General features: G+C 42.6%; 1 protein-coding gene across 2 annotated transcripts in view; it reads right to left on the bottom strand.

Annotated features, from left to right (window-relative positions):
* Window positions 1-4,082: 4,082 nt before the first annotated feature.
* Window positions 4,083-21,874, bottom strand: part of RIPK1 (receptor interacting serine/threonine kinase 1) — a 35,122-nt gene continuing 17,330 nt past the window's right edge. Inside the window, exons 6-11 of one of the 2 annotated variants that reach the window (XM_060023725.1) lie at window positions 20,094-20,243; window positions 15,163-15,239; window positions 11,365-11,455; window positions 9,920-10,483; window positions 8,548-8,700; window positions 4,083-6,905 (exon numbers count right to left, since the gene is read on the bottom strand). In XM_060023725.1, coding sequence (XP_059879708.1) covers window positions 6,619-6,905; window positions 8,548-8,700; window positions 9,920-10,483; window positions 11,365-11,455; window positions 15,163-15,239; window positions 20,094-20,243 — 1,322 coding nt within the window. In that variant the 3' untranslated portion in view covers window positions 4,083-6,618. The remainder of the gene's footprint in view (window positions 6,906-8,547; window positions 8,701-9,919; window positions 10,484-11,364; window positions 11,456-15,162; window positions 15,240-20,093; window positions 20,244-21,874) is intronic. The other variant, XM_060023724.2, reaches the window with a different exon arrangement.

Genomic DNA, 21,874 nt, shown 5'->3' with positions numbered 1-21,874 from the left:
TCAGCCAGTCTACGTCTTTTGGTTGGAGCATTTAATCCATTTACATTTAAGGTAATTAATGATAGGTATGTTCCTATTACCATTTTCTTAATTGTTTTGGGTTTGTTATTGTAGGTCTTTTCCTTCTCTTGTGTTTCCTGCCTAGAGAAGTTCCTTTAGCATTTGTTGTAAAGCTGGTTTGGTGGTGCTGAATTCTCTTAACTTTTGCTTACCTGTATAAAGGTTTTAATTTCTCTATCAAATCTGAACTAGATCCTTGCTGGGTAGAGTAATCTTGGTTGTAGGTTTTTCCCTTTCATCACTTTAAATATGTCCTGCCACTCCCTTCTGGCTTGCAGAGTTTCTGCTGAAAGATCAGCTGTTAACCTTATGGGGATTCCCTTGTACGTTATTTGTTACTTTTCCTTTGCTGCTTTTAATATTTTTTTCTTTGTAGTTAATTTTTGATAGTTTGATTAATATATGTCTTGGCATATTTCTCCTTGGGTTTATCCTGTATGGGACTATCTGTGCTTCCTGGACTTGACTATTTCCTTTCCCATGTTAGGGAAGTTTTCAACTGTAATCTCTTCAAATATTTTCTCAGACCCTTTCTTTTTTCTCTTCGTCTTCTGGGACCCCTATAATTCGGATGTTGGTGCATTTGATGTTGCCCCAGAGGTCTCTGAGACTGTCCTCAATTCTTTTCATTCTTTTTTCTTTATTCTGCACCCTGGCAGTTATTTCCACCATTTTACCTTCCAGGTCACTTATCCGTTCTTCTGCCTCAGTTATTCTGCTATTGATTCCTTCTAGAGTATTTTTACTTTCAGTTTTTGTGTTTTTCATCACTGTTTGTTTGCTCTTTATTTATTTACTTATTTTTGCGGTACGCGGGCCTCTCTCACTGTTGTGACCTCTCCCGTTGCGGAGCACAGGCTCCGGACGCGCAGGCTCAGCGGCCATGGCTCACGGGCCCAGCCGCTCCGCGGCATGTGGGATCCTCCCGGACCGGGGCACGGACTCGTGTCCCCTGCATCAGCAGGCGGACTCTCAACCACTGCGCCACCAGGGAAGCCCTGTTTGCTCTTTAGTTCTTCTAGATCTTTGTTAAATGTTTCTTGTATTTTCTGCATTCTGTTTCTGAGATTTTGGATCATCTTTACTATCATTACTCTGAATTCTTTTTCAGGTAGGTTGCCTATTTCATCTTCATTTATTTGGTCTTGTAAGTTTTTACCTGGCTCCTTTGTGACATATTTTTTTGTCGTTTCATTTTTGTTTTTTTTGATGGGTGGTGCTGTATTCCAGTCTTACTGGTTGTTTGGCCTGAGAGGTCCAGCACTGGAGTTTGCAGGCAGTTGGATAGAGCCGGGTCTTGGTGCTGAGATGAGGACCTCCGGCAGGTCTCACTCTGATTAATATTCCCTGGGGTCTGAGGTTCTCTGTTAGTCCAGCAGTTTGGACTTGGAGCTCCCACCACAGGAGGTTGGGCCCAACCTCCAGCCTGGGAATCAAGATCCTGCAAGCTTCATGGTGCGGTTAAAAAAAAAAAAAAGAAAAGATAGAAAGAAAAAAGGAGCAGTACAATGTCAAAGAATAAAAAACAAAATAAAATTAGAAAGATAAAAAAATATATTAGGGGGGCTTCCCTGGTGGCGCAGTGGTTAAGAATCCACCTGCCAATGCAGGTGACGTGGGTTCGAGCCCTGGTCTGGGACGATCCCACATGCTGTGGAGCAACTAAGCCCGTAAGACACAACTACTGAGCCTGTGCTCTAGAGCCTGTGAGCCACAACTACTGAGACCATGTGCCACAACTACTGAGCCTGTTTTCTAGAGGCCGCAAGGCACAACTACTGAAGCCCACGTGCCTAGAGCCCATGCTCTGCAACAAGAGAACCACCGCAATGAGAGGCCCGCACAGCACAATGAAGAGTAGCCCCCGCTTGCCACAACTAGAGAAAGCCCATGTGCAGCAACAAAGACCCAATGCAGCCAAAAATAAAAATAAATAAAATTTAAAAATATATATATTAGGAAAAATAAAGCTATAATTGAAGCTACCACAACAAGGTAAAATGAAGCCACAACAGAAAAAAGAAAAAAAATGGGGGGTGGGGAACAAGCCAAAAGGAGAGAACAATAATGAAGTATAAAGAATAAAATAAAATTAGAAAAATAAAAGTATTAGGAAAAATATAAAAGAATTAACAACAATGAATCAACACGGTAAAACCGAACTCCAATCGAAAAGAGGAAAAATGAAAAAGAGAACAAAGCCTTGGCTATGGGGGTGGAGTTTAGGTGGTGGGGTGGAACTTAGGCAGGGGCGGGGTTTAAGGTGGGGCGGGACCTAGGCGGCTGTGGGGGCGGTGCCGTTTGAGCGTGGGGTGGGGCCTAGGCGGGGCGATGTTCAAGCGTGGGGCAGGGCTTCTGCTTAGGACCTGCGCAGAAGGGGAGAGGCAGCTTGTGGAAGGGAGGGCGTCTGGAGGGCGGAGTTCCGGGGTTTGGAGGTAAGGCCCTGGGTGAGGGTGTGTGGGTGGGGTTTAGGCACAGCACTTTGGATGGGGTTTCGAAGTGTAGAGGTTGGGGGGGGGGCCCTTGGCTCTGCGGGGCAGGAGGGAGGCTCCGAAGGCAGAGGATTAGGCCCGGGAGCCCAACAGGCTCCCTGGGGCCTAAGTGAACAGGGAAAGCGCTGGCCGCGTTCCCTCCCGTTCCTTCGTGTCCCCCCATCATCTCCCCATGTCTCCCCCGTCTTCGCTGTCTTCGCTGCTGGACCCCTAACCGTGGGTGGGTCCCGCTGGGTGTAGGAACTCCTCCCCTCCCCCAGCCGCCCCCAGGGGTGCCGGGTCGGAGGTCAGGCCTTTACTTGTGCTCCCCCTTCCCTCCCTCCCACTCCCTCAGGACCCGCGCGGCTGGAGGGGGCGTCGGTGGGCAGAGCACCAGGCCCGGGATCTCAGCAGGCTACAGGCTGTGCACATAAAGACGGTTAAGATGGCAGATTTTCTGTGTATTTCATCACTATTGAATTTTTTTTCCTCTTCAGACCAATTCAAGCTTTAAAGGTTATAAACATTATCTGCAATCGAAGATTCAGTAGGGAGAAAAAACAACTACCCTTTAATTCTGGCTACTCTCCTGCCCTACCTGAACTGAAAATACCTGGCACATTCGTGGCTGCTGCTTAGCCTTGGCTGGAATTGGAGATTCCAACCGCTTCCTTGCACGTTACGTTATTTCTCCTCCCAGACACCCTTCCACTGTAATAGTCCTGTAGGCACAGTGCTTCTACGTGTTACAGCCATGCAAAGTTCTGTTACCTGCAGTGTCCTCACTGGCCCATTGGAGTTTCTTGAGCAGTAAAGGCAGGTTTGGCTTAAATATGGGTTATGCTAAAATATTTATGTTCTTTCAACATAAAGCTATCACATCAATTTCCTGCATAGAAAGAAAGAGAAATATGTAATATTCCAGCTACTATTGTTTGACGTTCAGAATCTTGGGTGGGGTCGACATTTTCTTATGTTTTCCTGAAATGTTGATTGGGATCTCTTGTCAGAAATATCAGGGTTAAAAATAATTGTACAATTTTAACACCAGTTATCCTACTGGTCAGCAAAAATGGTAGTGCTGAGGTTTAGCCTATTGGTGTAACAATTTTTAAGTACACACTTGAGAAGTAGCTCTGTGTATATAACACTACTGTGCAGTTTAAAAAATAACTACTATTCGTTAGAGTCACAGATGTAGAAAACAATCTTATGGTTACTGGGGGAAAATGGGGGGAAGGATAAATCGGGAGATTGGGATTGACATATATACACTACTATATGTAAAACAGATGACTAATAAGGACCTGCTGTACAGCACAGGGAACTCTACTCAATACTCTATAATGGCCTATATGGGAAAAGAATCTTAAAAAGAGTGGATGTATGTATATGTATAACTGATTCACTTTGCTGCACACCTGAAACTAACACAACATTGTAAATCAACTATACGCCAATAAAAATTAATTTAAAAAATAACTACTATTTTTGTGCCAGGCACCGTGTGATGCATTCTTTTAATCCTCACATCAACCTTATGTACTATTGCCCTATTTATAGATGAGGAAACTGAGGCTAAGAGAAGTTAGGAAGCAGGCCCCAGGTACACAGCCAGAGCGGCAGAGGGGAATTTAAGCCTGCTTGATTTCAGAACCCTGTACCTGGATTATACCATAGAACTAATCCTTTAGTGATTTCCTTGTAATCAGATGCTTCTAAAACCTTGACCATATAAATACCTATTTTTATTTACATGACTACTGTAATTAGAAAAACTTAAAAAAATAAACACCACACATTAAAATGTACATCAAAATACTATTTAAAATGTTTTGTGAGAAATAACTCCTTGTTGCTGAAGATCTAACTTCATATTATGGACCCAAAGCAAAGGTCATGACCATAGCATCAAGTGGAGACTCTCCTTAGCACGATGCGTGACCTGGAAGCGGGTCTTATTTAGCAGTGTCAACCTTAGGGTCTGAATACCTTTTTCGGAGCCAAGATGGATAGTCTTATTTCTCAAGTTGTAGTCTATGTCGTCTCATTTAATCGGTTTCTGCCCAAGACTAGTGTTTTTGTGGTGCTTGGGCCTTGTATTGAAACTCCTCAGGTATAAATTTGGCCCTTTTCAGCCCAGTTTTTAGAGCGTGGAGGCTGAAGGGCCTCTGAGCCAGGTGTGAAGGACGGCAGTGCCGCAGGCTCTCGGATCAGTGCGTTTTTCATCTTGAAAGTCAAAATGCAATGTCAAGAAGCTCCTCTTCTATCAGCAGCTTCCTCTCTCCTGCCAATAGCAGGGGTGAAAAGGAAATGCCAACCCATGTGGTAAAGTCACAGTGGAGAATCTCAAGCTGTTTCATTTATACAAACACATGGCTTACATTTGAGGTACAAAATTTTATTTTAAAAAGTCCATTAAAGATATCTTACGCTTTTTGCCTCTGAACATTGATCATGCAACCTCTTTGGAATTTAGAAGAGAGGCACAAGGGATGCATTTAGAAAAGAAATCATCCAGCCCCCTCCAGCAAGCCTGGGACTGTCTGCCCCTCCAGTTTTCCTTTTGGGCCATGTGATCCAATGCTGTGTGGCAACCAAGTAGTGAGCCTGGATATGTGTGGATAGGAAAACAGGTTCACTACTTTATAGCAGTGCTGTCTTCAACTAGGGCAGTTTTGCCCCTCCAGGGAACATCTGGAAATGTCCAGAGACATTGCTGTTTGTCACAACTAGAGATGGGAGGAGGGGGAGAAAAGCACTATTGGCATCTCACAGGGAGAGGCCAGGGTTGCTTCCAAATGCCCTACGATGCACGGGACAGCCCTCCACAACAAAGAGCTACGTGGCCCAAGATGCCAATAGTGCCAAGGTGAAGAAATTCTGCTTTACAGTACCACTGACTGGAGGAGATTTAGAATCAGAACCAACAGTACTGTTATGAACCCACCAAACACTAGGATCTGTTCTGGCAGCCAGATGGCCTTACCGCACCCTGTGTGCCTCCCTCCCGGGAGGGCTGAGCACAGTGGCACACCTGCTCTGCCGAGCAAAGGGCGGGCGGTGATGCTGGGTGGCCTGGTCACGTCAGTCTCCTAGCCCTCAAGTGCCTTCACTCCTTCTTGGTTTCAGGCGGGCTTTGAAAGGTTGAGTGCTACAGGCACAGCTAGCAGACTCGGAACCCGTCCTTTTACAGCCTAGCTCACAGGAAAAAATGAAATTATTTCTGCAGTATCCTGGGATAAACTGAGGAAGCTGCTCAACACTGATCTGCCCTGAGGCTCCAGCCGTAGCCAGGGGTGAAGCGATCAATACTCCCAGCACACCTGCTCCCTCTCCAGGGCACGCAGGTTGGAAAAGTACCTGAAGTGTCAGAATGCTAGGAAAGAACCTTTGTACTCGTCAGAATTAGTAGCAATTCTGTGCAATGACAGCCTGGGAAAGTCTCCTGTTTTTGTTCTCTGTTTTTCCCCCCTTGTCTGTACTCCTTAAAATCGCTTCCGTTAATTTACAGAGTGAAGATAGCATATAACTCCTGAAGCCTGTAGTGACTGACACAGAATTTGATCCTGAAGTTAAGAGACCCTATAATTTTGGAATGAACTGTGGTTGTGATGGAAAAAAATCCCATTTGACGAGAATGCAGCATCTTACAGTGCTTCGGCTACAACAGGAGCCTATGTAGAGAAGACAGTGCAGAATTAGAAAGCTGATTTAGTTTATATTCTAAAATATTAATTTTTTTTCCTTGCTCAAGCAAAACGTCAAGAAACTGAATGAACAGCATCACTGAAGGTTACGGAATAATCTGAAAGAAAATGATCTCCCTTGAATCTCTCTCCCTTTCAAAACGCTATTAGGCTTCTGTTTTGATTGGACCTTGGCCATGAATAGGTCTTCCTGTGCAGTGGGTTGTTTGCTGTAGATTTCTTTTCCCATCCTCCAGCTATGAAAGGCAGGAAATGATTTTTACGCACAGAACCCGCATCAGTGAGGAAAGAATTCTGAACCTTCTGAGGCAGCAGGCTTTCGGTGGGTCGCTCACCTAGTGAGGAGAGGGCCTCCTGCTGCAGGAGCCCCTGTGGGCTTAGTTCTGGCTGCTGTGTGTCAGGTGGCTCAGCAGGTCTAGCCTGGAACACTGGTAGAGCGCAAAGGCCAGCTTTCCCACGGTGGCCCCCTTGCTGCCTTCCCTCATCAGCCACTTTTGGAGCATCTGGTAAACCTTTTCTTTTAGTCCATCTCGCTCATAGTCATGGTCAATTTCATCAATCTGAGATTGGGAGAAGCCCAGCTTACGGGCACAGTCTTTCCACTGCCTGCCCAGATTTTCTCTGACTGGGTCCAGGTGTTTATCAGTCAGACTAGTGGTATTATCTGCCAAATAGAAAAGAGAAGAAGGCATCAAGCTATGGCCATTTGAACGTCTAGCTTCAAAGACCTGTATAAAGTGAAGAGTCCCAGGAGATGGTGAAAAAGATAACTTCTTCATGCTATGGTTGTGGGCTCATCGGTTGATACTTTACCTGTCTGCCAGCCCATGTGGAGGAACCTCTTCCCCCGCCCCGGGAGGTGCAGGTCTGAGGCACAGCCCGAGGCTTAGAGAGCGAAACCCCTCTGGTTACTAGGCTGTTGTGTACAACCTGAGCCACAGCCCTTGTTTATATCACACATTCCTGATGTAAAGGGGGAAGACACCATTTTTGTTCCTTTTGGGCATTTTCCACTTACATCTGGCCAGAGTTAAGGTCATTCAACTCAGGATACCCTTCACCCAACAGTTTGCTTTCCTCTTACTTAATCAAGGAAACTGAGACCACCGGCTGCGAACTGGTTTCATTACACTGCCTTCCCTTGTCTTTTAATGGATGAGGTATTTTTGGACTTATCCCTCCCCTACCCCAAGTGCTGTCCTCTTTCCTCCTACAGCCATAACCTGTCTCTTTCTACTTGTTCCTTCCTCTCAGGCCTTCGTAAAAATAATAAAATGAAGCAAAATAAAAGTATAAAACCACCAAAACACCACAAACAAACCCAATTTCTTGATCCTCGTCCGACCTCAGTAAGCTGAATATGAGAAAAAAGATACCTCATTTTCCCCGACTCCCCACAGCGCAGCTTCTGCCATCACCACTGGACGCCAGGCGTCCAAAATTCTGTCAACGCTTCGCCAGGAGAGGGACGCTGGGTTTCATCAGATTCTCAAAGGTACCCGTCACCCCCAAAATTAGGAACTTCGGCTCTAGATTTTAAAGACTAGCCTTCAAATGGCTTAGACCGGGGATTGTCAAACTATGGCCCACGGGCCAAATCCAGCCCGCTGCTTGTTTTTGTAAACCGTTTTATTAGAACACAGCGACGCCCATTCGTGTACATACTGTCTGTGGCTGCTACTGTACTACAGTGTTAGCTGAGTAGCTGCAACAGAGACCTCAGGACCAGTGAAGCCTAGAACATTAACTACCTGGCCCTTGATTTAAAAAAACTGCCCATCCTAGGGTCAATTAGAAAGCTGGGTTCTTAAATCACATTGCTTTGGCCTCGTGACTGCTTTTCCCAGGTTGCGTTTTGGGATTAATGTTATGAGGCTGCATGGTGGAACGCCACAAGAGAAAGCCCTCTTATTTGATTATGCATGTGCAGCTGAGGGCATAGTCTTCTACCTTTTACAGAATCCCTTTGGACGAGGACCTGAGGGAGCTACTGCTGCTAGGTCTAGGTACTAATACTGATGCGATGATGATGATGGTGTGTTTAACACTTGTATATCTTATAATGTGCCAGGCAGTGTACTAAGCTCTTTATTCATATTGACTCGTTTAACTTTCACAGCAAATCCATGAATTAGATATTCTAATTATCTCCAGAGTAAACATAAATAAGTTACAAAGCAATTACATGGAAATTACAGAGCTATTTTAGAGAGGAAAGATAGGGCACTTTCACAGAGAATAATTAGTGAAATATTAGATAAGACAGTTCAAGGTTACTATAGATGGGTCCTTCAAGGGCATCTTACCAAAGATATCTCGGTACTTAGAAGCTGGGTCTTCTTTCAAGTTCATGTACGTGCTGTCCAGTACCAATGGACTCATTCCGCCAATCTCCATAAAATTATTGTTTCCAATCTGAACGCCAGAACAGTTGTATATGCCATATTTTAAAGACTCATCTGATTAGAGAGAAACACACAGGTAAGTACATCTAGACTGAAAGCAAGAGAAAAAAGTACTATGTGGTAAAGGGGCAGGGTTTTACTCCAAATGCTTAAGTTAAATTATTTATCCTATGCCACCCTTTGAAATTTTCTTCTTTAAAAGGTGGCTGAATCATCTCACATCCATTAGGATGGCAACTATCAAAAGTATAGAAAATAATAAGTGTTGGCAAAGTTGTGGAGCAATTGGAACCCGTATGCACTGCTGGTGGAAATATAAAATGGTACAGCCACTGTGGTAACCAGTATGGTGGTTCCTCAAAAAATTAAAAATAGAATTACCATACAATCCAGCAATTCTACCGGGTATATACCCCAAAGAACTGAAAGCAGGGTCTCAATCAGATATTTATACACCCATGTTCATAGCATTATTCATAATTGCCAAAAAGTGGAAGGCACCCAAGTGTCCAACAGCGGATGAATGGATAAACAAAATGTGGTCCATCCATACAGTGGAATACTATTCAGCCTTAGAAAAGAAGGAAATTCTGACACAGGCTGTAACATGGGTGGACCTTGACGACATTGTGCTCAGTGAATAACCCAGTCACAGAAGGACAAACACCATATGATTCCACTTATATGAGGTCCCTAGAGCCATCAAATTCATAGAGACAGAAAGTAGAAGGGTGGTTGCCAGGGGCTGGGAGGAAGGAGAATGGGGAGTTATTGTCTGATGGGTACAGTTTCAGTTTGGGAAGAAGAAAGAGTTCTGGAGGTGGATGGTGGTGATGGTTGCCCAACAACGTGGTTTTCATCACCAGTGGTAGTCTTTGGCCTATATGAGATAAAAAATGACAATATCCAAGATTTATTTCTTACCTTCAGAAAACAGCAAGCAAGCGGAAGAATACAAGCAGATACCTTCACTTACATCAGAGATCAGACATAGAGGAGCTACTGAGATTCGGGTTAGAGTGGAAGATGCCTACTAGATGCAAAGACCTGTGGCCTGACACTTGTGGGCAGCTGCACTGACTTCTACCCAAACCAAGAGCCTAGGCCAGGTGGTCTGATGGAGACTTATTCCGAGAAGGCAAGGTGTGTCTGGTGGCTGAAGACCCCAAACAGCTTGTCCTTTGTTCACTTACAGTCTACAACAGAGCTAATGGCTGCTTTACTTTCAGGAAAGGTTACAAAATAGAACAGTGTGACTGAAAGGCCTGTTTACCTCTTGATGGGAAGGAGCTGAATGGAATGGTGGGTGTGTTTCCCAGTAGGTTGGTCTCAGGCACTGGAGTTTTATACAGGCTTGGCATGTGGCCTGGATTTGGCCCATCCCAAACTCCTGGACCTGCGGTTCTCAGATCCACTGGTCTTGCTCCAAAACCGAGTGACGCACACAATCCGTTTCTCCAGTGTGGTAACTGGGGCTGGCTGCTTAGCCCTGCTGCTTGCTGTACCACACTACCATGATTGGTTGCACCGGAATAAGCAAGGCCTTTCAGCCCTGGGTTCTGAGCATTCTCATAAGGTCTCTGCTGTGCAAAAGGGTCATGGGAGACCCGCCGTCTCCTCTCTTCCTGTCTCCTGTCAGCCACATTCTGTCTGGGCTGCTCTTCCGTATGCCTGTCCATGCGGCTGCCATAAAGATGGTAGTTGGCCTCCTCCTGGAGTTTACTGTGCAGCAGGAGGTCCTCCTCCTGCTGCTCTGGGGAGGGAGCGAACCAGGAGTCCTCCACAGGACCCAGCCCAAATCCCCGTGAACTGTGCAGCGAACTGGGCTGTTCTGTGGCTGAAAACAAATGAATCAGCGTCAGAAAGAGTTTCATGAAACGTTAAGAGTAAAAACCTGAGCACAGTCATGAATCTGTACCTTGGAGTAACACACTGAAAACTCTGAGAACAAAGAAAAAGCGTTTACCAGGTGCTTTTCCTCCTGTGAGTTACACAGGTAATAAGCAGCCGTCCCTGCCTGGCAGTGTGAGAGCACGAGAGAAGTTATAACCAAGCAGCAGAAAAGTGGGTGTTGTAGGAATGACCAAGGAAGAAAAGGACTTGTGTTGGAGCAGAGAACGTGTCCCCTTGTTGTGACGCAGGGCTGGAAAATAAGAATGGCAGCAGTTCTGAGCTAAGCACTTCCGTGGATTCTTTTGTTCTTTAAAAGTCCTATAAGAGTAGGAACACTTACTACTACAATGATGGACGGGGCTTACAAGAAGTCAGGTGATGTGCCTCAGAACAGACAGCTGATAAGTGGCTTCAATATCCTATACTCTGCTTTCCCTTCTATTAAATGAAAAAAGTATCCCTGCTTGAATCTGAGGCCAACCTCTCTGCATGTACTCTGGACCCAGTCATCCCTGACCTTCTCAAGGACTTTGCTCCCACATAGGTTCCCGTCATTTTCCCTGAGCTGTCACTTCCTCCCTATCAGATATATTAGGCCTCTTGTGTTCAGGATACTTTATGATTTTGGTGAACATGTTGTTACCTAATATTTCAAATATATGTACCTTAACTCCGAATATATTAGAAAGTCCTTTAAGCCAGCTGTTATATTTTATAGCTTCTTCTGTTTCTCATATAGTTGTAAATAGCCTTTTAGACAGTACAGTGAGTGAATGAACAAACAAATAAGTGAATAAATAGATTTTCAATCACAGTATAAGTTACCTGAATTTGACCTGCTTGGAGACACTGCTACGCAACCAATTTGGAGAGACTTCATTCTCTTTACAATTTCATTTTGGCCCAGATACTCTTTCTAGAATTAAGAACATAACGACATACTTTAGTAAGCAGCAGAAAATACTGGGTTGGCCAAAAAATTCCAGAAAATTGTTGTAAGGAAGAACGAATTTTTCAGAAGGTAGAAATTTCACATAGCTCTTACAAGCAGTAAATACTTCTTTAAGAAAATAAACTTTTTTCCCTAAATAGCCAAAACAATCTTAAAAAAGAACAAAGTTGGAGAGCTCACACTTCCTGATTTCAAAACTCACTACATAGCTACAGTAATCAAAACAGTGTGGTATTGGCCTAAGGAAAGACATACAGACCAATGGAATATAATGAACCCAGAAATAAACCCTTGCATATATGGCCAATTGATTTTTTATTTTTATTTTTTATTATTTATTTATTTACTTTTGCCGTACAGCATGCGGGATCCCCAACCAGAGATGGAACCCCTGCCCCCTGCAGTGGAAACACCAAGTCTTAACCACTGGACCGCCAGGGAAGTCCCTGGCCAATTGATTTTTGACAAGAGGGCCACGACCATTCAGTGGGGGAACACTGGTACCTACATGTGAAAGAATGAAGTTAGATCCTTACCTTTCAACATACACAAACATATATAAAAATTACCTCAAATGGATCAAAGACCTAAGCTTAAGAGCTAAAATTATATAAGAAGAAAACATAGGAGAAAAGCTTCATGACATTGATTTGACAATGATTTCTTGGATATAACACCAAAAGCACAGGCAACAAAATAGGTAACTGGACTACATCAAAATTAAAACCTTCTGTACATCAAAGGACACTATCAAGAGAGAGAACAGACAACCCAGAGAGTAGGGAAAAATTTTTGTAAATCACATAAATATAAGGGATGAATATCCAGATTATATAAAGAATTCCTATAATTCAACAACAAAAAAGAAGCAACCCAGTTCAAAAACAGGCAAAGGACTTGAATAGATATTTCTCCAAAGAAGACATACAGATGGCCAAGAAGCACATGAAAAGATGCTCAACATCATTACTCAAAGAGAAATGCAAATCAAAACTGCCATTCATTACAATGGCTATTATCAAAACAAAACAAAACCCAGAAAATGAAAAGTGTTAGTGAGAAGGTAGAGAAATTGGAACCCTTGTAAGTTGATGGTGGGAATATAAAATGGTGTAGATATTATGGAAAACAGTTTGATGGTTCCTCAAATGTTTAATGTATAATTATCATACAATCCAGCAATTCCACACGTAGGTATATACCCCAAATAATTAAAAGCGAAGACTCAAAAAGACACTTGTATACCAATGTTCATAGCAGCATTATTCATTATAGACAAAAGGTGGAAACAACTCAAGTATCCATCAAAGATGAATGAATAATCAAAATGTGACGTATACGTACAATGGAATATTATTCAGCCTTAAAAAGGAACGAAGTTCTGATACATGCTACAAAATGGATGAACCTTGAAAACATTACGCTAGGTGAAATATGCTAGACACAAAAAGACAAATTGTATGATCCCATGTCTATGAGGCACCTAGAATAGTCACATTCATAGAGACAGAAATTAGAATAGAGGTTACCAGGGGCTGGGAGAGGAAGGAATGGGGAGCTGTTGCTTGGGATACAGAGCTTCTGTTTGGGATGATACAAATGGAAATGGATACTGGTCGTGGTGGTACAACATTGTGAGTATACGTAATGCCACTGAATTGTATACTTAAAAACTGGTTAAGACGGTAAATTTTATGTTATGTATATTTTACTACAATTAAAAAAAAACTTCTTCCCTTATAAAAATAATAATACTCATTATAAAAGATATAGAAAATGTATAGGATTATCTTTAACTAGAAACCTACTCAAGTGAAAAAATTAACGTTTTGTATTTCCTACAAGTTTTTTCCCCTGGTCATATTTGCACTATGGTCTTAACAGAGTGCCTGCTGCGTAGGTAGATGATCAAAAATATACAGAATCAACGTATGAATGATTTAGGGGAGAATGACACAGGATATTAACTATGTGTACAGTTTGTAGCATTTTGTATGTTGCTTTTTACTTAACACATAGGCATTTTTATGTTATTTTAATTTTGTTTTTTTCTTTAATTGGAGTATAACTGCTTTACAATGTTGTGTTAGTTTCTGCTGTACAACGAAGTGAATCAGCTATATGTACACCTATATCCCCTCCCTCTTGGACCTCCCTCCCACCCCCCATCCCAACCATCGAGGTCGTCGCAGAGCACCAAGCTGAGCTTCCTGTGCTATACAGCAGGTTCCTACTAGCTATCTATTTTACACATGGTAGTGTATATATGTCAATCCAGATCTCCCAATTCATCCCACCCTCCCCTTCCCACCCTGTGTCCACATGTCTGTTCTCTACGTCTACATCTCTATTCCTATCCTGGAACTAGGTTCATCTGTACCATTTTTCTAGATTCCACATATAAGCGATATTATACAGTATTTGTTTTTCTCTTTCTGACTTACTTCACTCTGTCCCTAGGTCTATCCACATCTCTACAAAAGGCACTATTTCATTCCTTTTTTATGGCTGAGTGATATTCCATTGTACATATGCGCCACATCATCTTTATCCATTCATCTGTTGATGGACACTTAGGTTGCTTCCATGTCCTGGCTATTGTAAATAGAGCTGCAATGAACATTTTGGTACATGACTCTTTTTGAATTATGGTTTTCTCAGGGTCTATGCCCAGGAGTGGGATTGCTGGGTTGTATGGTAGTTCTGTTTTCAGTTTTTTAAGGAACCTCCGTACTGTTCTCCACAGTGGCTGTATCAATTTACATTCCCACCAGCAGTGCAAGAGGGTTCTTCCCTTTTCTCCACACCCTCTCCAGCATTCATTGTTTGTAGATTTTTTGATGATGGCCAGCCTGGCAATTCTTGACTATCTGACTGTGTGTGTGTGTGTGTGTGTATATCTTAAAATCTCTGTCTGCCTGCCTGTTTTATCTACTGCAGTCTCCCTTTCACGATTATAGCAGCACGTTGCTGTAAGACTTAAGATAACAGCTAACAGCTTGTTTCCTGAGTGTGTGAGGAGGGGAGGTCTCTGTTCCTCTTGGTTGGTTAGTTGGCAACAGTCTCTGACATACCTCTCTGATCTCAGGCACCAAACTCACTGCTTCAGCCCTGGGCACATGCTGCTTCCATCTGCTGCTTTGGCACAAGACGTGAGGAGGGAGGAGCCAACTTTTAAAACTGACACAACCATGGCTCCCAAATGACGACGCCTACCAACGTCCCGTGTGACCACCCACTTCTTCTACACGCTGACCCGAGACGTCTTCCTCTGTGACTTCTTGATTATCATGTTTGGGGCAGCCTTTTAAAACTTTTTTCCTGTTTTATGTCTCAACAGATATAAATAATTCTGTTGGCTTTTTATCTTTCAAGAATTCCTCAAAATGACTGACCCACCTATGGTACTTTCCATCCTGTTCCAGTAATGTTGTGCTTTTGTTTTCATATTGGTAGATATATTTTTCTCTCATTTCATTAGTTTTGACAGAGGAACGGGTCCGGTATGCTAACTTGATGATATCTGCATAAAACTGCCTATTTTGTTTTTTGTGGTTACCAAGCTAGCTTACCTCAAATCTCAGTAATAAAGTATAATGCTTTGGTTTTCATGACTGACAATATATATGCTTCAATATGTTAGCATTTTGAGCAGCTGCTATGTTACCTACCTTTAAACTCTTCACATCCTCTTCTACATGTTCTTCTAATTGATTTAAATAAAAAGGCCTAAATTTCTCTTCAATGCCTATATATAAAAAAAATAGTACTTTAAATTTCTTAAGTATTTTCTAGAATAAAGTTAAAATATTACCAATCTATTATCTTTGAATTACTTACCGTAATCTGTGGGCAAAGCAGGGAAATATAAACTTAAATGCCAAATCACTGACTTTCATAACGAGACTAACAAGACTATTACACAGACAGAACGAAGGATAGGATATCACTGGAAACCCAGGACTCCTGCCTAATAATAGACAGTTTCTCTGGCTGCAGCACAAAGCCCTACCTAATACGAGTTAATTTCCAAATGAAAAAAGATGGGTGGATTCCTTGTTTCTGTCCCTTTGGCATCTGAGTTACTATAGGGTGGAACACTCAGAATAAGGATCTGGTATAAAGTTAGAGCTGTTGGCCTTAAAAGAAAAATGTAATTTCCATTTTTGGGAAGATGGAATAGACATACTTTTCCTTATTTCTCCCACTAAGTATGACAAGAACCCCTATATGTTATATTATATATAAAACAAACCTAAGGAGACTGAAAGGAGGAGAGACAAAGTCAGACTAGCTAGGGACTTTGGGATCTGAGGAAAGACATGGCAGTGAGCTTACTGGATTTTTTTTTTTTTCTTTTGCTGCACAGATCTCAGACTTGGACCTGAAGAAGCTAGCAACCCAACAAAAAAGCCCAACAAAAGCCTGTTCTTAAAAAAAACAAAAAACAAAAACCTGTTCTTTCTGGCCAGAGGGCTAAGCAAGGGGCAGCCTAGCAAGACAGAGTGCTTAGTCCATAACCACTCTCCAGCCAAATGCCATAGAAAAATCATGACTCCATCCCCCGCCCCCACCAGCAAAGACTGAGTGGGGAGTTGAGACTCCCGACCCCAGAAGACACTGACAGGGTGCTCCAACACCCCACCAGGGTGATGTCAGAGAAGGCCAAACAGGAGGCCAGAACTTTCCTTCCAGTCAGGTGGTAATAGCCCCTCTACTCCTGTGGTGTCGGTGGACAACAAGGGTAGACTGAACTTGCATCCTCACCTTGCAGTAATAAGATGCTCCTTCCCTATCCCGATGGGGAACTATCAGAAGAGGCCTTGGGTGAGTCGGGACTTTACCTCCATTGCAGTGTCCATGGAGACCATGTGGACTCCACTGAAACCCTCACCCCTGACCAGTAGTAACGAAAAGCCTCCCACTTCAGGTGTCAACAGGGCCAAGTGGGGAAACTGACTTCCTTTCACCTGGTGCTAACAAGGTGGCAGTCACCCTTTCTTTATCAAAGCCATGTCAGCAGAGGCCAGTTAAAAACAGAAGGCTTCATAGTAAGAGAGTGTACAAGTTTCAATAGAAAAATCATTCATCATACTAAGACCCAGTAAGGTCACAAACTGAATGACAAAAGACAACTAACAGATGCCAACATCAAGATGACAGAGACATTAGGATTACACATCGAAGATTTTTAAACAGCCATGATAAAAATGCTTCGAGAAGCAATTATGAACATGCTTGAAACAAATGAAAAAATAGAAAACATCAACAAAGAAACAGAAGATATGAAAGAAATTTCAGTGAAATTTTAGAACTGAAAAATAAAATAAGGCAAATAAAAAGCTCAGTGGATGAACTCTACAGCAAAATGGAGGAGAAAGAGGAAAGTCAGTGAAATGGAAGACAGAACAATAAAAATGAATGGAAATTCTAGCCAGTGCAATAAAGCAAGAAAAGGAAATAAAAACTAAACAGATCAGAAAGAAAGAAATGAAAATGTCCCTGTTTGGAAATGACATGAAAATCTAAAAAAATCTCCAAAAAAACTCCTAGAACCAGTTAGTGAGTTCAACAAGGTCACAGGATATAAGATTAACATATAAAAAATCAACTCTACTTCTATATTCTAGCAATGAACAAATGGACACCTAAGTTAAAAATACAACCTACTTATAATTGCTAAAAAAAAAAAGGAAATAGATATATAGGACTTGTATGTTGAAAACTATACAACACTGATAAAGAAATCAAAGACAATCTAAATAAATGGAGAGACATATTGTGTTCATGGATTAGAAGACTCAGTATAGTAAAGATGTCAATTCTCCCCAAATGGATACACAGGTTTAACACAATTCCTATCAAAATCCCAGTACGATTCTTTTTTTTAGACCATAGACAAGATTTTTCTAAATTTTATATGGAAAGACAGGAACTAAAGTTAAAATAACTTTTTAAATGAAGAAAAAAGTGGGAGAAATCAGTCCATCCAATTTCAAGAACTTATGTCACTAGAGTAATTAAGACCGTAGGTACTGGAGTAGGGATAGATGCATAGATTAATGGACCAGAACAGAGAACCCAGAAATAGACCCACACAAATATCCCAACTGATTTCTGACAAAGGACAAAAAACAATGCAAGGGAAGAAGGGCAGCCTTTCAACAAGTGGCGTTGGAATGAGGCAAAAAGAAAAAAAAAAAGCAAACTTCAACCTAAGTCTCACACCTTATACAAAAATTAACTCAAAATGGATCATGGTATTTTCCCAGTAAGACATAAATTAAATAACTGGCAAGAAAAACAACCAATATTTAGTTCTGTGTTACCATTCTTATGTTAGCAATAATAAATTTTCCTTGACAACAAAAAAAAACAAACAAAAAAAACTTAACAGAGACTTAAATGTAAAACCGTAAGAGTTTTAGAACAAAACAGAAAAAAAAATTTGGGATCTAACCCTGACAGTGTCCTTAGACTTGACACCAAAAGTATAATACATAAAAGGAAAAATTAATGAATGAGTCTTCATCAAAATAAAAAACTTTTGCTCTGTGAAAGACCCTACTAAAAGGATGAAAAAAACCAAGCTACGGACTGGGAGAAAATATTTGAAAACCACATGTCCAAGAAAGGAATACTATATATAGAATATATAAAGAACACTCTAAATTCAACAGTGAAAAAACAAAATCCAATTAGAAAACGGGCAAAAGACATAGAGCAACATTTTTCACCAAGGAAGATACACAGATGGCAAATAAGAACATGGAAAGACATTCACCAACATTAGCCATTACAGAAATCCAAATTAAAACCACAATGAGATATCACTACATACCTATCAGAGTGGCTAAAATTAAAAAACAGCAACACCACCAAATGCTGGTAAGGATGCAGAGAAGCTGGTGAGAATATAAAATGGTACAGCCACTCTGGAAAACAGTTGGGCAGTTTTGTTTTGCTTTGTTTTGTTGTTGTTGTTGTTGGCATGTGTGATCTTGTTTTTTGGGGTTTTTTTGGCCGTGCCACGCGGCTTGTGGGATCATAGTCCCCCGACCAGGGACTGAACCTGGGCCTTTGGCAGTGAGAGCACGGAGTCCTAACCACTGGACCGCCAGGGAATTCCCAGTTTGGCAGTTTGTTTAAAAAAAAACCCTAAACATGAACCTACCATATGACCTAGTTCTTTCACTCCGGGGTATTTTTATTCCAGAGAAACAAAGACTTATATTCACACAAAAACCTGCAACATGAATATTTACAGCAGCTTTACTCCTATGAAAGAGCAACAGGAGGGACCCTTGTGGTGATGGAAAGGTTCTGTATCCGACTGTGTCAGTGTCAATATCCCAGTGGTAATGCAGTCCTGTAGTCTGGCCAGATGTTATCAGTGGGGGAAATGAGGTAAAGGGTGCATGGGATATCTGTGTTATTTCTTATAACTGCATGTAAATCTACAATTACCTCAAAATAAGAATTTTAGTTTAAAAAAGTGAAAAAGGCATGAGAGAAGAAAGCAAGCCAGGATAAGATTCAGCAAATAAGAAAACAGGCAACTAAATCAATCACCCCTCTAACCCTTTGGTGGGAGTGGTAGGTAGGGCTTCAATTCTGTTTTCTCATAGCAGAAATATGAGAGCAAAATCCTTTGTAGGCTCCTACGTTCCTTCCTGCTATTTATTTTTTCCTCACCTGATTTTCTTATTTCCTCTGCCCCTTTCCTCTGATTTTCTTCTTTCCTCTGCCTCTAGGACTTTAGCAAGATCCTGGGCAACACAAGGGAATGAGAAGAGGTACACAGATGTGGGATGTCCATGTCCCTTTCCTTCTCCTTCTATTATTGGCCCAATCCAAATGACAAAATCACATTTCCAGAGATGCCAGCTTCACAAGGGAAGGGCAATGAAATAAAAGCTAAGAAATAAGAAGGCCTGTGGAAGCAACCCATTCAGCAGATGAATGGTTAGACAAAATGTGGTCTACATACCACAGAGTGCCACTCGGCAGTGAAAAGGGAGGAGATTCTGACACAGGCTACGACGTGGATGAACCCTGAAGATACTGTGCACAGTGAGATAAGCCAGTCACAAAAGGACAAATACTGTGTGATTCCACTTATATGAGGTCCCGGAGTAGCCAAATTCACAGAGACAGAAAGTAGAACGATGGGTGCCAGGGGCTGGGGGAGAGGAGGTGGGGGGGTTATTGTTTAATAGATACAGTTTCAGCTGGGGAAGATGAAAAAGTTTTGGAGACGGATCGTGGTGACGGGTGCAAACATTGTGAATGTACTTAAGGTCGCTCAACTGTACACCTGAAAATGGTTAAAATGGTGAATTATGTGTCACGTACATTCTAACACAGTTTTTAAAAAGTTAATTATGGGCAAAAAAACCCCACAAAGAAACAAGAGGACCTTCATGCCTTCATGCTCTGGGGAGGGATGACAACTTTTCATTGAACAAAGTGGTTGGAATCTAGAAAGTCAGTTGAAATCACAAGTGGAACTCAGTTTTCTAAAAACTCAAAGCAACTTCCTGTCGGCATCTCACTAGGAAGGTCACCACGCGGAGACTGTGCAGCCATGGAAGATGCTCACCAGCAAACGTCGGCCGATCTTCTGGATTCACCGCCCAGCACTGCTCCATGATGCTGACGGCCTCCCGCGGGCAGTGCCCAGTGATGTCCTCCACGTCCGGCCTGCTCCCAGATTTAATGCGCATTATCAGCTGCTGCTCACAGACAGCATCTATAAAACAAAGAGGAGCTTAAGCTGAGCTCTCAGGTCCTGCTCCTCTCAGGCAGGGAGGTGACAGAACTTGGACGAAGCCTCTCTGCCTAGGGGACGCTCCCAGTACAGCCGCCGCGTCCAGCAGGGGCAGAACGGCCCTGTGACAACGAGCTGATGAATTCCACTGAAGAGATGATCAAACAGCATTTTAGTTTCTGCAGATGAAAGAGAGAATTCACAGCAAAGTGACTCCTCGTAGAGCAAATGGAATATGTGAATAAAGCCAATGCCACACTCCAGATTTTCATACAAAGACAAATACGGGACAGCGCTTGCCTTGGAGGAGCTCAGTTTAATAAGAGTGACTTAAGATGTAGAGTGATAATGGCTACTTGAGAAGTAAGTACAAAGGGTTCTGGTAACAGGACCACCACTAGAAGAAGGTCAGAGAAGGCTTTGTTGAGTGCAGAACATAGGCAGGAATTATCCAGGTAAAGAAGTGGGAAGGAGGATTCAGAGAGGAGGATCCAGGCTAAGAAAGCAGGATATGAATAGACTGGAAGTTGCAGAAATCATGATGCATCCCAGAAATTATGAATAGTTCAGTGTAACTGGGCATATTGACCAAAGGAAGTGAGGAAGGAATAAGGTTAGAGAGAGAAACAAAAGCCAAATCAGAAAGGACCCTGTACTCCACACTGAGGAATCTGAACTTTACCCTGGATGTCAAGGGTGCCTTGGCAGGATTTTAAACAGATGGGTGAGACGGTCTCATTTGCTTCTTAGGTCGAGCAGTTTGGCTGCAGTGTGAATGGCGGGCGGTGCGGGGAGACTGCCACAGAAACACAGAGGGTCTGACCTAGTGAGGGCCCTGTGGGGGTGGGGAGAAGCGGATGTACCTGGAATCAGATACACCTTGAGTTCACAGTTGTTGTTTTTTTGTTTTTTGGTTTTTTTCCCGGCCACGCCACATGGCTTACGGGATCTTAGTTACCCGACCAGGGATTAAACCTGGGCCTTCAGCAGTGAAAGTGAGGAGTTCTAACCACTGGACCGCCAGGGAAGTCCCGAATTCATAGGTTTTGGTGTCTGATTGGAGGTGGGAGATGAGGGGCAAGGCTGAGTACGGGATGACTAAAATTTCTGGTTGGGCAGCTCGGCTGGTGGTTGGTGATTCCATTTTCTGAACACAAGAGCAAAGCTGAATGAGCTACTAGGACGGCACGGAGGAGATGGCTTTGTTTTGGGGGGACGCTGCTTTGGGGTTCCCCTGGTATGTGGACTGGGTCTGACTAATAGACAAGTGGATATCCAGGCCAGGGCTGGGGATTTGGGAGGCGTCAGCAAAGAGGTGATCATTAAACCACGGGAGCTGATAATCACCCAGGAAGAATGGGCAGGAGAACGTCCATTAGTTTAGATACTTAACAGACTGAAGAACGGCTAATCTGTTCTCCTGCACAAACCACGACTTTCTCATCTTTATATTCTCCATTCTGAGTAAAGTCCCACAGTAAGTACTGAAAAGAAACAATTTCTGAATGAATGAAGGATTAGGGGATGAATGAAAGTATGGAGTGTATGCCCTGAAAGGGTTAACCCCTCATAAGCAGAAGCCGGCAAGCCTTCCTGTCCGGCAGGAATTATGG

This window comes from Delphinus delphis, chromosome 10 (assembly GCF_949987515.2).
Source record: "Delphinus delphis chromosome 10, mDelDel1.2, whole genome shotgun sequence".
NCBI lineage: Eukaryota > Metazoa > Chordata > Mammalia > Artiodactyla > Delphinidae > Delphinus > Delphinus delphis.
The sequence above is the reverse complement of the archived record's forward strand: the minus strand, read 5'-3'. Positions and strand labels throughout refer to the sequence as shown.